The 15820-nt window shown below is 48.2% G+C and overlaps 1 protein-coding gene and 1 long non-coding RNA gene across 3 annotated transcripts in view; one reads left to right on the top strand and one right to left on the bottom strand.

Moving 5' to 3' along the window:
* Nucleotides 1–5012, bottom strand: part of TBC1D2B (TBC1 domain family member 2B) — a 90137-nt gene extending 85125 nt beyond the window's left edge. The window contains exon 1 of the mRNA XM_086364041.1: nucleotides 4563–5012. Coding sequence (XP_086220167.1) covers nucleotides 4563–4919 — 357 coding nt within the window. The 5' untranslated portion in view covers nucleotides 4920–5012. The remainder of the gene's footprint in view (nucleotides 1–4562) is intronic.
* LOC147349466 (uncharacterized) lies at nucleotides 4566–15589 on the top strand. 2 transcript variants are annotated; one of them, XR_015149842.1, is made up of 5 exons: nucleotides 4667–4802; nucleotides 6026–6081; nucleotides 11185–11316; nucleotides 14613–14792; nucleotides 15397–15589. It is a non-coding gene; the product is annotated as an uncharacterized LOC147349466 (long non-coding RNA). The 2 variants fall into 2 exon arrangements; XR_015149841.1 differs by lacking the exons at nucleotides 14613–14792; nucleotides 15397–15589 and having other exon boundaries at nucleotides 4566–4802; nucleotides 11185–11389.
* The last annotated feature ends 231 nt before the right edge of the window (nucleotides 15590–15820 follow it).

Genomic DNA, 15820 nt, shown 5'->3' with positions numbered 1-15820 from the left:
CGTGAGAGTGAGTGAACAAATGAATGAGAAGTGCCCGGCCAGGCCTTCCTAAAACACCAGTGTCAGTGCACTATGGCTGAGGATCATATCTAGCCTAATTCATGTCTTTACACAGTTATAAGCCAAGAACAGTTTTTACATTTTCAAATAGTTAAAAAAAAAATCAAAAGAACGGCATTTTATGATGTGAAAATTACATGACATTCATATCTCATAGTCCATAAACAAAAATGATGGGAACACATCTACGCTCATTCTACAGCTGTTTCTGTACTAGAACATCAGAGCAGAGTAGTCCCAGAGTCGGCACTGGTGCAAGACCTCAAATATTTACCACGTAATCACTCACTCACTGCCACAACAATGCCCCCAGAGTCTAAGCTGCAGGCATGAAATACGAGAGACATGAAAATTAAGGACTGATGGTAATCGCCCTTCTGGATCCCTGATGCCTGTTATATTCACTGAGCATTCCCTGAATGGCAGCCACCTCCATGACACGTGGTGAGAATGTCATTTGAGACATCTGAGAATTCTGGCTGATCACTTCTAAAGGGTTGGAGCTCACACCAAAACCAAGGCTTACTGGGTAACCACCTTCTACTCATTCATTCAACAAATGTCTACCTGGGCACCTACTTTATACAGGCGCTGTTCTGGGAGGCGAGGATACAAACAGCGGCCCTTGGGGGTCCTCCTGAGCAGGAAATAGTGGGGCAGCTACACTACAGTGAGGCCTGTATGACAGGCGGTGGGAGACAGAAAGACTCTGTGATTCCACACCCACGAAACTGTACCTACTTTTAAGGAACATACTCGTTGGGAAGCCACGACAAACCCATGAAAAGTTACGTCTTGATAAAAGATTTAACTAACACTTCAAGACCCCTGAGCAGACGCCCCAGGGACAAACAGCTTAGCAGAACCGTTTAGCCAAGAATGCCGGTACACCCCATCTATTTTGTACCGCACACACTATGATTACCCGAGCTAACAAATGTTTGTCATTAAACTGAGAGCAGTTTCAACACCAGAGAATGTGCGTCCTTCCCACAAAAGTGGGTTAAGAATAGGCATGCATGATTGTTCGGTTACGTGTGGCTCAAAAACCAGCACACATGTCCATTTGTGCACCACATGCCTTCAAGAAACAGAGCAGGGGGAGTGGGGTGAATCTGCTGACAGTCTGATGATGCTCCTCACTCTGGGGACTGCAGAAGTCGGGCAGGCCAGGGCCATTCAAGCTTTCCTCCCAGTCAGTCACGTGCTCTCCTTCTCTGTGGGACAGCTCACTCCAGAATTGACTCCTGTGTCTCAGATCCCAGCAAAGCTCAGTGAGGAGCCTCTAGTACCTCTACACACACACACACAGCACCACAAGAAGCATCAGTTTCTATCTGACTGTTGTAGCAGTTTCCAAACGTCCAATAACAAGTACCATACATCCTGGTAAAGAATCAGTAGGTACAATGTTGCTGGTGCTTTCATTCTGTATGAAAAGGACAGAAATTTAATACATTACAAGAAAAAACCATGACTTCTAATCCCAAGCCATTGAAATAGAAGTTTAAAAAAAAAAAAAAAAAGACTTGTCAAAACAGATAAGAGAATTAGATATCTGGCATTTTGGACACTCACTGTTCCTAGAGCCTACTATCCAAGAAGGTCTCAGTCTATCTTCATGATCTCAGACAAATCACATTCCCTCTCTGGCCTCCATTCCCTCATCGGTAAAATAAGGCATGGACCACATCTCTGAGTTTAGGAACAGAAAAGTTTACTAAGAAATTCCAATATCAGCTTTCATTAAGACTCAAGCAGTAAAACATTTTGGAAAAGTTCAACAAAACCACAGCTCTTCCAGAGTAGGCAGAAAGTCACTTTAAAATAAGAACCATATGATAATACAATGAGCAAACTGATTTTTTTTCTTTTTAACCCATCAAAAGAAATGGTATCTATAAAATTATATACATTAGCTAAGCCTTGAGTAGGGATTAATCCTCACTAACCTACAATCCCCTTAGAAATCAAGGTCTGCACTACAGCTGAGCAGCCCTAAACCGAAGCATTAAAGTTCATGGGAATCAGTTCTTGGATGTGAAAGGTGAAAAGAAAGATAAATTGCTAGTTCCCACTTTTACCACCATAAAATTTTTACTCCCACAGCTCAGAAGGAATCACCGTACCCTAAAATTCATCTTTCTTAAAAGACACTCCTTACTCTGAAACCCTGCAGTCTGACTGCTCTCTTCTTTTGAAGAGCCTAGTCTGTGTTTCCATTTCCACTGTTTTTACAAAGCAGACCCTTGGCCTCAGACACGCTCTCTTATTCTATGACTAATTCAGCTTTACATACCAAAATGTTCCATAGTCAGTAACCTACGTGAAGATCCATTTCATTTAAAAAAAAAGAGAGAGAGAGAGAGAAATATTCTGAACATAGAAAAAGAAAAATAGAACAATAAAACAAACACCACCTGGTGCCAGAAATAAAACACTGCTTAGCAGTGGATGCCCCCGGGCACCCATTTCCACTCACACTCCCCTCTCTTCCCAAGTGGGAACCACCATCCTGAATGCAGGGCTCATCACCCCAACAGAGCTCTCCCATTCCCACACAGCATACGCATCTACATGATCTCAATTTTTCCATGAATCATACCTCTGTATGCGATCTGTAACTTTGTTTTTCCTTCTCTATTTTATGTTTATGGGAGTCATCCATGTTGACACTTACGGCTCTCATTCCTATATGTTTGCTGCTGCATAATATTCCACTATACGACCATACTACATAATGGCCCAAAACACTACTTGTTTCTCATGGATGCCATGTACTGCCTACTCTGTGCCAGCCATTTTCCAGAATTCTCAAAAGTAACCAGTGAGGACGGCAAGATTCCCATTAGGCTGAAGAAGAAACTGGGACAGAGAGGTTGTATAATTTGCTCAACGCCTGTGAGCGGCAAATTCAAGCCATAAGTTTAAGTCCACCCAACTCTAAAGCCACACTCTTGATACTGCATTTTGTAGCCCCACTTATGTATATACCTCCACCATTCAAAAAATTGTGATGAAAATATCTGATAGAGGGCTCCAAAGTCATCTGAGAAAATCTGAAACAGGATGCTCTATTTTCTGTTTTGACAAACAATTCTACAGGAAATTCAGCTGTACAAAGGGACAGTCCATGATAGTGAGGACAAGTCTCTCTTTGGCAAAAAGTCCCTGTGTACTTGCTGTGTACTCCCAAGTTTACACAAATGCTTCTAAGTAAACCCCAGTTGAACTACAACTCTGCTTGGCTTCCTCTGGAGAACCAGGCTGTCTGCACCCCCCTCAAGAAGGGACGGAAGAATCTAAAAGGATACAAGCACACAAGTCGTCAGACTCTGCTTGCAACAGCAAGAATTCAGTTGACAGAACTCTGAAAACCGACCTCAGGGAGCAGCTCCAATTGCTGCTGGCTTCGGAGATCCCGGGAACGGCCCTGTGCTTACAACGCCAAGGGCGCTAGGCTCAGCCCACTCTGCTCTCTACTTGGCCAGCTTTGCAGAGAGTTTTCATACATCCCAGCCCAGCCCTGCTGCTCTGGAGAAACCCAGCTTGTAATACGGAAGAGGACAGAGACAGAGAGGAGTGAGGGTGGAGGCTCACAGGAACCAGGCAAGGAGGGAGGCTGGGAGAGAGACCAGACTCCAGGGCAAGGCCCAGACACTCAGGTGCTGGAAGCAGGAGGGCCCCTAGGAGATGATGGGAGCCCCCCAAGAACGAGGGGGGACGAGGGGCTTCTAAGCACCAGGGTGACTCCTGATGCAAGTTCCATGCTTCAACACAGGAAGCTTCAAATGGGCAAGGCAGGACTGGTTGAAGGAACCCTTTCCCTCCTCTCCCAGCCAAAGCAGGGAGAAGCAAACAGGCTCTGCTACTGACTGACTGAACTTAGCAGCAGTGTCCCTGCCCACTCTGGAGGGGACTGCAGTGGATTCTCTCTAAAAGCCCTGCCATCTCTGACTGTCTCTGTCTATAACCTTGGATGTCATCACATTTACCAGTGGTTAGCGTATATTTCATGTAATCCCAACTCCCGCAAGAAGTAGATACTACTACTATCCCCATTTTACAGATGAGGCAGCTGAAGAGAGTAATAATTTGGTCAAGGACAGGAAGCCTACAGTCATGAATGCCTAGGAGGGTTACACAGGACATCCACAGGAGAGGGCTGAGGAGGGGAGGGGAGGTGGACAGAGAAGGACCCGAGGGAGGGCGCAGAGGGTGATAAAGGGTCAAGGGCTGAGGAGCGCCCAGCCATTCTGGTCTAAACTCAGGTGAAGAGCTTGAGATGGGGACACGGGGACAGAGTCCGAGAAAGAAACGGGGAAAGGCTGGCAGACGGGCTTTAGAAAAGGGAGGGTGGACGGACAAAGTCAGATGGGCAGAGGAGCTGGGCTGAGCTGGGTGCCAGGGGGCAGTCCCAAGGCTAAGTAGGGGGAACCGAAGAAGGGAGTGCGCGCGCGTCCCCAGGAGGCAGGTGCTGGGCTGCAGGGGCGCGGTCCCACCTTGAGCACCGTGACGGCTCCCGCGCTGTGCACCTGGAAGTGAGCGGGCGGCTCCGCGCCGGGCTCGGCCGCCTCGTCGGGGCCCGAGTAGCTGAAGCAGGCGTCTGCGATGTCCAGGTGGCCGAGGGGCAGCGCGTCCTGCGGGGTCTTGAAGTAGTAGAGGTAGCAGCGGCGCGCGTCGAACACGAACCAGCGGTTGCGGTAGCCGCGCAGCGGGCCCTTACCGGACAGCTTCTGCAGGTAGCCGCACAGCCGCGCCGGCTCCCGCCCCGGCCCAGCCCCAGGCTCCGCCGCGGTCCCCGGGGCCGCGCCCTCGCCACCGCTGCCCTCCTCCCCGCGGGCCGCGGGCCCCGGCATTGCCAGCCAGCGCGCCAACCGCCGGCGCCCGGGCCCCCAGCGCCTCGGCGCCACCGCCGCCGCCGCTGCCGCGCCCCCTCCCCTGAGCCCCGCCGCTCCGCACGGCTTGCGAGCGCGCAAAGCAATCTGGGACTTGTAGTCCCACCTCCGCCCGCCCCCAGGAACGCCCGCTTCGACCCGGGGCTCTCCCGCAGGCACCCCAGAGGCAGGTCAGGTAGCGTCACCGCCTGCCCTCTGTGCCTTCGTGTAACCTGGGCTCAAAACCCCGCGTTGCCAAGCTGAAACATTGTTCTGTTTCTTTATGGGAGTGTGAACTTGCAGTTCTCAAAAATCCATCAGTGTCCCCTTGAAATTGTACATTTTTCTCTATATAAATTATAACCTCAGTGCAAAACTTTGTTTTTAAATTTCTGCCCTGCCAGATTCATAGGCTAGTATTGCACAACCGAGAGAGCTTATTGCTTGGCGCCGAGTGGGTGCTCAGTAAATGTTTATAGAATTGGTGAATGAAACTCAAAACTTTTCCCACCTCTCCAGACCTCAGTGGGTTCACGTTGTGAATTCAACAAATATGTACTGAGCCCTTTCTATGTGCCAAGTACAGTTCCAGATGCTGGAGGACAAGATAGTGAACAAGCTGCAAAATCATTCCCCTGCCCTCATGGAGATAATAGTCTAGTAAGGGAGAGAGAGGATACCCACATAAAAAGGCATATAAAAGTATACTGTGTTGTCTACATGCCAGTGATGTAACTTAAAAAAGGATTACCACTTAAATAGCCCTTATTGTTACCAGTGTTTTATATATTAGCTCATTTGAACTTTCACAGTAACTTCAAGAGGCAAGTGCCTTTGTTTCACAATAATGTAAGAGGAGGGCAGGAGGGTCAGGCTGCGTTTCAGAGGATCAGGGAGGCCCCACTGAGGAGGTGACCTGGAGCAGAGACCTAGATGATGTGAGGGAATGAGTCATGCAAGTTTGTGAGGGAAATGTGAATACTAAAGCTCACTTTACTTAATGAAAAAAGGAAGGTCATAGCAATATTTGTGAAAGGGCCAGATCAAAACAATATCTCACCTTCTTCGGTTTGCATGTTTTTACATAGGTGGAAAACAAACTTTCTGAGATGGATGGGCCCTGAATAAGACTGCTTACTTGGAGGTAGGTTGGAAGAGTGAGCTCACACAGCCAGCCAACCAGCTGTGGGCTCTGTTAGCTGGCCCTGTGTTACCCCACCTCTCCCCAGGCCCCTCAAGGATCTGCCTGGGTAGCCGTGGCAACGGCACCTCCATCTTAGCACCCTTTGGATCTCTTTGAGTGCAATACCGCATCAAGTTAAAGACTGGACTGTGAATCCAGACTGATGGAATCTGTCTCCTAGCTCTGCTACTAACCAGTGGTGTGACTTTGGTTAAGTTATGTTACCTCTCTGAACTTCAGTCTCGTCGTCTATAAAATGGGGATAGTAGGAGTTGTTACTTCCATTGTTCTTATAAAGATTACGAGATCATGTGAAAGTGCTTAACATGGCGCCTAGCACAGTAAGCACTCAGCGTATCGATTATTACTGTCGTACAGTTAGCACTGATATCCTCTGAAATCAGCAGATTCTGAGAGGGGGATCTCGCATCCCCAATACATAGGAGGCCAGAGAATGCACTGCAGGAGTGGGATGGGCCACCCTCGAGAGTAAAGAAACCGTGTTTCATTTGTGCCTTGCCGTGATCAAGAGGGACTGTGATTAGTTGAGTTGTGGGTTAGGAAGCCAGAGTAGGGTGTGACCAAGAAGTCCTATGGGAAGGGGAAGAGCTGGGAGAACTGGGTCTGTACAGCGACAGTACACAGCTACACAGGAGGTATACAGGAGGCCACAGGGCAGGAGCAGGTACAGCCCCCTCCATCCTCCACTCTGGCAGTGAGTTGGCCAAAAAGTAAGGATGGCAATAGCCTGCTGTCACAGAGGACAGACTAAGCCCGTGGGGTATCTGGTGGAGGCAGATATCTGCTAGGCGCGAGGAAGGCGCCCTTCACAGGTAGCAGGAGTGAGCCCCCTCACCCTGGGGCGTGGGTCCAGCCTGGCTGGCCAGGTCTCTGCAGCCCCTGGCAGAGCTGGAATCTGTGCTTCTCAGTGGGCAAGCTGGCCTCAAGCCTGACCCTCCGGCACTTGAACTTCCACTCTCCCTGTCATTTTAACACACTCGCAGGCCCTCTTTCTCATGAAGGCCATACCCCACATCATATCAAACATATTACAGTGCCCCACATTCCATAGTAAACATAGTCATAATATTTGCTCTAAAAATGTTTGAAGGAGTTTCTAGAATTATGCTCTGGAGAGTATCTATAAGGAATCCTTTTTAATATACATTTGGCTACTACATCTTGGCAGATATCATGTCTGTGTGGGAATCCTGGCCAAGTGAGAAAAATCCAACATATAAATTGTTTTCAAAGGGAGGAATGTTTTTATGACATTTTAATGAAGTAGACATAATGTTACACTTTTCAGACATGTAATGAAATGTTTATTAATTTTGACTTTCCTCTTTTCCTGAGGTTTACAGCTGGTACCTTTTTTCTAGTCTACAGACATTTCCTAGGTCCCTTGAAAGTTGGCAGATCCAGGTGCTGGTACTTGTACTGGTACTGGTTTCGTCGCTAAGTCGTGTCTGACTCTTGTGACTCCATGAACTGTAGCCTGCCAGGCTTCTGTTTCCATGGGATTCTCCAGGCAAGAATACTGGAGTGGGTTGCCATTTCCTTCTCCAGGGGATCTTTCCCACCCAGGAATCGAACCCGAGTCTCCCGCATTGCGAGCAGAATCTTTACTCACTGAGCTACAAGGGAATCCCTGTGGTGCTGAGCCTACACTATCTAAAAACTCTATAAACTCTCCTGGCCCTTGCCAGGGCCAGAATATGGCCCTCTCTGAAGAGGCGCAGTTGCAAGCCCAGAGACCCCAGTGAGACAGGCAAAATGTGGAGGCCTCAAAACTGGGGGCAACATCTCAGCAGGGACCTCTGGAGGGCCCCACATCTCTGCAGAGCCAAGCAGAAGTGGCCCAAGCATTCCAAGGCTCCCGCACCAACCCCGACACCCTCTGGACTCTCCAGACTTCTCCCAGGCCCCTTGCCCTGCCAGTTCTCTCTGGGTCATCCTGGGATGCTGGTTATTTCATGAACAAACCCTGCATTGTCTCACCCCACCCCCCTGTTTTCCTAAAACTAAAAGCTGAAGGGCCTATATGGAGGACCTTCATCTCATCTCTCTTAGCAGCTCTCTCCAAATTCATTTTGGACAATTTTATATTTTATGTAAAATGCTAAACAAATGCAGCTTCATTTCCCCCCCTTTTCTAGCCAGATCATCCCCTCAAGGTCCTCCCACATGGTCATCCTGGGGCTGCCCCTGGTGGTTCCTAATTGCTTGGCACTCTTCCTCAATAGCTTCTTGACATTTTGCAGTTTCCAGTCTTGTAGATTAAAGGTCAGTGTCCTATGGTCGGGGCTTCCCTGGTGGCTCAAGCAGTAAAGAATCCACCTGTGATACAGGAACCACAGGAGACTCTGGTTTGATCCTTGGGTCGGGAAGATCCCCTGGAGGAGGACATTGCAACCCACTCCAGTATTCTTGCCTGGAGAATCCCATGGGCAAAGGAGTCTGGCAGGCTACAGTCCATGGGGTTGCAAAGAGTCGGATACCACTGAAGCAACTTAGCATGCACATATGGTCAGACACCAGCTTTACACAGCCTGTGTGCTTGCCTGGTGTCCAGTACAGGCAAGCTTGGTGCCAGAAGGTCTGTCCTGCCTGTCCATGTGAGCCCCTGCCCCTCGAGCCTCTCAGGAACCCAGTGACCAGAAGGAAGTGGGCAACCCAGGAGGAAGTGGCTGCTGTTTACTGAAAAGAGGAAATTTGGACAATGAACTTGCTCCCACATGGCCAGCCTCTGGGCAAACCCCGGGGGAACACAGAGCTAGTGACTCATCCTAGTCAAGTTTCCCTAGCAGGGAACAGGGTGAAAGGCCTCTAAGAAGCACCCAGCCACCCACCGCCTTTTTAATTCCCAGACCCCAGGGTATGGAATTGGCTAAGACCCAAACCTGCCACAGAAGCAGCCCGCAGTCCTGTGGGGAGCCCAGAGAGAAAGTAGACCTTACCACCTGATATGCTGTGTGTCCTTTGGCATGTCTGTGCCCTCTCTGGGCTACAATTTCCCATCTGTTCCACGAGGGACTGGATGGCAAAGTGATCTGTAAGGGCCCTGCCCACCTGCTCTGAAATGTATCAGTGGCATAAGGCACAGCTGTGAGGGCCTTTGGTCATTCTCCCTACAGCTCCCCAGACCAGCAGAGGCTCTGTTTTGTTTTTTGAGCCTTCATGCTCAAAGGCCTCTTGATTCTTCTAGCTATTACAACAGACCTGACCCTTGCTTTTAGGACTCTGTCTTATCCTGCAAGCTTGGCCGCCCGCTCTGGTTAGTGCAAGCCTGACCACTTCGCCTCTCCCCTGGCCCTGCTGGAGAAGCTGTCCTGACACAAAGGGCACACATGGAGGCCTTCTGTGCCTGAGGCAGAGAGGACCGGCAGAGATGGCTCCACTGCTTGGGGCTGGGGGACACAGTGCAACTTTGGTGGGGCTTTGTTCAACCCAGAGCACATCTGGAGGAAGTTGGCCTCGATGGGGAGGAAATTGGAGTTCATGGGTCAAGGCTGGGGTACTGCAGCTGTGAATGGGCTGAGCACCAGAGGGTGTGAGAAGGAACAGGGAGAGGCAGACCATCTTCAGAGTGGGGCTGAATTGACCACTGGGAGACGCCACCGCCACCACCCATTGAGAGTGCTGGCTGAGTGCTTTCATACAGCTCAGCGCCACGCCACCTGCCCTGATAGAGGGTCAGTGGAGAAATGGATGAGGCGCTGGAAGCAGTGGCAGTGGGGGAGGGGGCTCCCAAATAAAGGAGGGGCTGTATGACATTGGGTGGATCTCCCAGCCACCCTGTGCCTCAGTTTCCTCATCTGTAGAACGGGACATAATGACCACTTTACCTCCTAGAGCTGTTACGAGGCTTAAACGAGATAAATGCAAAAGTGTTTGGCACAGTCCCTGACATGTGGTAAGGCCTCAGAATGGTAGCTGATTCATTCAACAAACATCCCCAGCCCCTGCTCTTTGCTTCTGCCTGGTTTTGAGTGATGCTGAAACTCCGAAAAGGAGTGTGGGGGAGCTTCACAGAGAAGAGCCCCACCAGGGGACCCTGTCAGCCTGGATTTGCTATCTCCAGCTTCCAGGAAGCCTCGTTTCCCTACCAAATTGGCAGGCAAATCTAACACACCTGTGGTTCTCTTTCCTAGAGGGAAGGCATCTGGGATGCCTGCCAAGCTCCCAGTCCCAAGGACAAGGGAGCCAGGATTCAGATAGGTAGAGGCCTGGATGCACTGGAGGGTGGGGTGGAAGGCTTGCAGGGGCTGGGTGCCAGGCAGCGGAGGTCCACATAGGCATTACAGAGCCATACTGCCCAGGAAGCAGGGGAGGGCTGGATCCCCAGGAAGACAGTGGGGCTATAGCTACAGAGGTCCTGTCCTTTCCGGTCACTGTCCTGCTTCTGGGCCTGGCACTGCGCCCAGGACACTGTAAGCCTTTCTGCTTTCCCCACTCTTTCCCAAGGGCCCTCTTGCCATCCCCTTCCCAGGACCCCCTATCCCTCAGCCAAACTTGAGCTCAGATTCTTCCTCCCTGCTTACACAAGCCCTGGGACTTCAGCCCTCACTGTGAGGCCCAGTCTGGGAGGTAAGGGCATTTTAACTAAAATCTTGAAGAGTTGCTGTTCTAATGGTAGAAGTACAGACATCATCTTGGTTGGGCAAAGGGGTCTCCAAAGGAGTTTAAAAGGTGCTTGTGCAGGGGGTCCAGTGGGTAAGACTCTGCGCTCCCAACGCCCAGGGCCCAGCTTCATTCTTGGTTGAGGAACTGCATCCTACCTGCTGCAGTGAAGATTCCATGAGCCGCAACTAAGACCCAGCACAGCCAAAATAAATAAATAATTTTAAAAAAAAGGTGCTTGTACAAGCAAAGCAATAAGGGGACACGACCTTGGAGCAGGGGTCCCCAACACCCCCAGGTGGTGCCTGTTAGAAACCCGAGCTGCACAACAGGAGGTGAGCAGCTGGCAAGCCAGAGCAGCTTCATCTGCCTCTCCCATCGCTCCATTACCACCTGAACCATCCCCCTCAACTCCGACCGTGGAAAAACTGTCTTCCACAGAACCATGCCCTGGTGCCAGAAAGGTTGGGGACCGCTGCCTTGGAGGGAAGGCCACTGTCTTGGAAGGAAGGTCCCAGAAGGCAATCAAGATGTGATACTGGGCAGTAAGGAGACCTGGAAGGAGCTGATTTGGTGAGAAAAGGAGAGCGTTTTCAGATTGGTTTTGTATTTTGGAGCTTGAATATATTAACAAAATATTAATCAATTTTGATTTAGTGCATTTTTTAGGTACTTACAGAGTTTGAGTAGCAAGGAAAGGAGCCCCAGGTAGGGGAAGGGTCAAGAGCAAAGGCATAGAAGGTGGATGCAGCATATATGAGGAAGTGGGGTAGGACCCCCAGCTTCTGGTCTCGGCCCTGCCAGTGACTTACTCTTTGTCTCGAGCAGCCCGTTTTCAGCCCTGAGTCTCTGTTTCCATCTTTACAGTGGGCACAAGTGGAGACAGTAATGCTATCTCATCTACCTGTTATAAAAGGGAAAGGTAATCACATATGTGTATTTGAAATGTTTGGCACACGATAGGGGCTCAACATCGTTACGGAGCTCCTATGGGCCCCCATTTCCCAGCAGTGAGGGGCAGCCCCGGATGTCCAAACTGGCAGGTGTGCCGTGACCCATGGCAATCCCCTGGCCTCCAAGAAACTGTAGAACAAGCTTTACAACATATGGTCCTCGGCTCCTGATCTCCTCAACAGGTTCCTATATACCTGTCTCTTCTTTAGTTCTCATGAGCAAATGGCATGTAATTCTGTAGCTTTTCATTTTTGCACAGGACTCAGAACTACTCACCGGTGAGGTCAGAAAATATATAGAGAAACTAATTTACATCTTGTTCTTGCTGCCAAAACTGAGAGGTACTGCTGATGGGGGAGACCCTCTGATCTGAGGGGTGGGTTTACTTTCCTCTGGGATTGTCAGGAGCCCACAGGCCCAGAGCAAGGATACTCTATGGAGTGGGACCTGCCAGTGTAGGAGACACAAGAGATGTGGGTTTGATCCCTGGGTCAGGAAGATCTTCTGGAGTAAGAAATGGCAACTCACTCCAGTATTCTTGTCCGGAGTCCATGGACAGAAGAACCTGGCAGCTACAGTCCATGGGCCTGCAAAGAGTTGAACATGACTGAGTGCACCTGCAAAGGTCCAGGGCACTTTGGAGTCTGCATCTCACTACATAGCACATAAATAAATATATACAAATATATATATAAATATATAAATATAACGGCATAGTCACATTTTAAATTATATACAATATAATATTAACATTTTATAGTATATATATATAAATATAGTCACAGTCACATTTTAAATTGTATACACTATAATATTAACATTTTATATTATATATCATTAATATTAATATGACATGTATATATGACATAATATTCTATATCTTATGTATACAACATATATAATTTTTTTTACTTTGAACTCTTTTGGAAATGATTACTTTTATAATTTTGCTTTGGAATGATTTGGCTTTGAGAATTCATTTAATTGACAATTGGTAACAATCTGTTGGCAGTTTTCCTGCACACTTGGGGATTCTTCTGAGATTAAGACAGTCTGACCTCCAAACCATTTTCAGATGTGGTGAAACTTTTATGAATACTGAATGAAGTTGACGCAACGATACATTGTATAGACATTTGCTTATACATTTGTTGTGATTTTGCAGCTTTCTTCTTTTGGATTTGGGAGCGAATACTGGTAGGGTTTTTTGATGTTATTGTTTTTCAGGCCTCAGACATTTTAACCAGCCCTTGTAAAGTTCTCAGTACCTGGCCATTGTCCTGTAAATATTACTAAAACAGAACTGCCTGTTTGGTGGGATGATTGTACCGCCCTCCTACCCCAAGAGCCATGCTCTACAGATGAGAAGATGAGCTTTCTCAGTGACATCAAAGGGGCAAAAAAAGTCAAAGTAACATTGGTGACTTCTCTGGAGCAACATCGGCCCCCTCCCAGTTTTTCTTGCTAGCTGGGGGCCCCCAAATGACTGAGCTTGGATATATTATCTATTTGTCTATTCATTCACTCAGTATTTCTTGAGTGTAAATGACTACAACTCCAAAAGAAGACAATTTGGCAACATCTATCAAAATGGCAAATGCAAATACCCTTTTGATTGAGCCATCTCTTCTGAGAATGTGTTCCATGGATGTACTCACCCTTGTGCTTAATCAAATCTGTATAAGGTTATCCACTGCTGCATTGTGGGAAATATAAAAACACTGGAAGCAACCCAAGGGATCGTCACTAGGGGACTGGTTACAAAAATGATGGTGCAGCCATGTAGCTGTAACACGAAGAATGGCATCCCTCTGTGTATTCTTATGAAAGGAACTCATATGTATTACTAAAGAGCTTTACAAAACAAAGTGCAGGACACTGCATAGGATTCTACCCTTATATAACAAAAGGAGGAAAATAAGAATATACATATTTACTTGAATATGCATAAAGAAACCCAGAAAGAACATGCAAGAAATGAATAAGAGTGGGTTTTTGTGGGAATGAGGTGGCACTGGGTGGATGGGGTTTTAATGCCTGGAGAAAGAAGATTGTTAGGGATATCTTTTTTATCCTTTTTATTATTTATTTGTTTGTTTTTATTTCTGGCTGCGCTGGGTCTTTGTTGCTGCATGTAGGCTTTCTCTAGCTGCAGTGAGTGGCGCTACTCTCTAATGGCAGTGTGTGGGCTTCTCTTTGTGGTGGCTTCTCTTGTTGCAGAGCACGGTCTCTAAAGCGCGGGGCCTTAGTGGCTGTGATACGTGGGCTTCGTTACCCCTCAGCACGTGGAATCTTCCTAGACCAGCGATGGAACCCGTGTCCCCTGCATTGGCAGGCGGACTCCCACCCACTGGGCCACCAGGGGAGTACTACACTTTTCATTTTTAAAAACCATGTGGATGTATTACACATTTGGATGATAATTTAAAATATACCTATGGAGCATCTAACTATGCCAAACATGGTTCTAGGCACAGAGCACAGTGGAGAATAAGGCAGACAGTCTGAGAAAAAAAGAAATAGGGTTGTTCATTCTGCACTCCCTACTATTGTGGAACAAATTCTAATGGAATAACCAACTAAGGGGCACAAGAATGCAGTGTTCATAAACTAAAGCAAACCTATGACTAAAATGTACTGAAAAGCCCCCTTTGGCATTCTGCATGGAGGCTGGCTGCCAGCAGCACTTGGCCGTGTGCTGGGTCCCACAGCACAGGCTCAGCGAAGGAGGAGTGGAAGCGGCAGTGCTGGGGTGCGCCATACTCAGCCTCGGTCAAAGGACTGGAAAAACGCCGCCTCTGAGCACCTTTCTGGAGAAGTCTGAGGGCTTTCTGCCTGAGAAGGCACAGCGGACTGAGCACCCTTGGGACAGAGTAATTTACTGGATAATCAGTTACCATCTATTTGTCCTACAGCAGAAGCACGGCCTTGATGGAGAACCCAGGAGAAGGAAGTTTTGATGAGACAGAGAATTCTGGGGACTTCCCAGTGGGGAGATGACTTGGAGCTGGGGCTGATGATTATTGCTTGTGCCCCGTGCCTCCCGGCCTCTCCTCTGCATTGGATCAGCTCACTGGATCCCCAAACCCTGCTAGGTGCGTACTTTTTATGAGTACTTTTTATCCCTTTCATTTTTACTGATGAGAAACTGAGACACACGGAGATTAAGTACCTCCCTCAAAGTCACCAAGCCAGCAAATGGGGGAACCAGGATTGTAAGTGGCTTAGTCTGGCTGCAAAAGCCTGAATCTTCTCAGTTCCTCTTCCTACACCTCTGGGCACCCAGGGATGGAGAAGCAGGGCGGGCGTTCTGGAGTCTTCTCTCCGTCCCAGGGCCCAGCTCCCAGCAGGTGACACGGCCATGAACGGAACAGTGGGTTATGGAGTGCCTTCAAGGAAAACCAACCCCTCAGTCTCTCACAGAGCTCACTGGATGCCCCCAAACCTGGCCTCACCTCCTCCTCACCCCCATTTCCTCTGAGTGTAAAAATAGACTCCCCTTTATTTGCCTGCCTTTGGAATCTTCATATCTGGCCCGCAGCCATCCTGGGCTCCCCCTTCCCCTACACAAAACCTTTGTCGCCTTATGCAAATAGCCAAGTTCTGCTCATAAAAGTACCCCACCTAAGAGGGAGCTGGAGAGATAACACCTCATGGAAAATTACAGAAACACATTTCTTTGTATTTGAATACTTCCAGGACTTTGTGTTGGCAGCAAATCAACTCTGGGTCTAACCCCAGTTTCCTTGGCCTTTTTTGGACGGTGGATCTCTCTGGTATCTGATGAAGTTCATGAACTTTTTCTCAGAATAATATTTTTAAATGCATGAAATAAAATACATAGAATCACAATGGAAATCAATCATATTGATATAAAGTTATTCAAAAATCTGTGATGTAGTAATACAGTGTGCTTCTCTTTTAGCATGTTAAAGAACAAGATCCGGCTTTGGGCTTAGTTATTTTGAAGTAATGGTGAACAAAATCAATATCTGAAGATGTCTGCCACAGCTGTAACGTGATATGAGAATATCTGTAATTTCCATTGGTGACCAAGTCACAAGTTCTATGAACACTAATAAGGTTTGTTCTCCGCACTCGTCACGGAAGGAAATGCTGAATT

Source organism: Bos grunniens, chromosome 21 (assembly GCF_055505025.1).
Source record: "Bos grunniens cultivar Pamir isolate PY7600 chromosome 21, Bosgru_T2T1.0, whole genome shotgun sequence".
In the NCBI taxonomy this organism is placed as follows: Eukaryota; Metazoa; Chordata; class Mammalia; order Artiodactyla; family Bovidae; genus Bos; species Bos grunniens.
The sequence above is the reverse complement of the archived record's forward strand: the minus strand, read 5'-3'. Positions and strand labels throughout refer to the sequence as shown.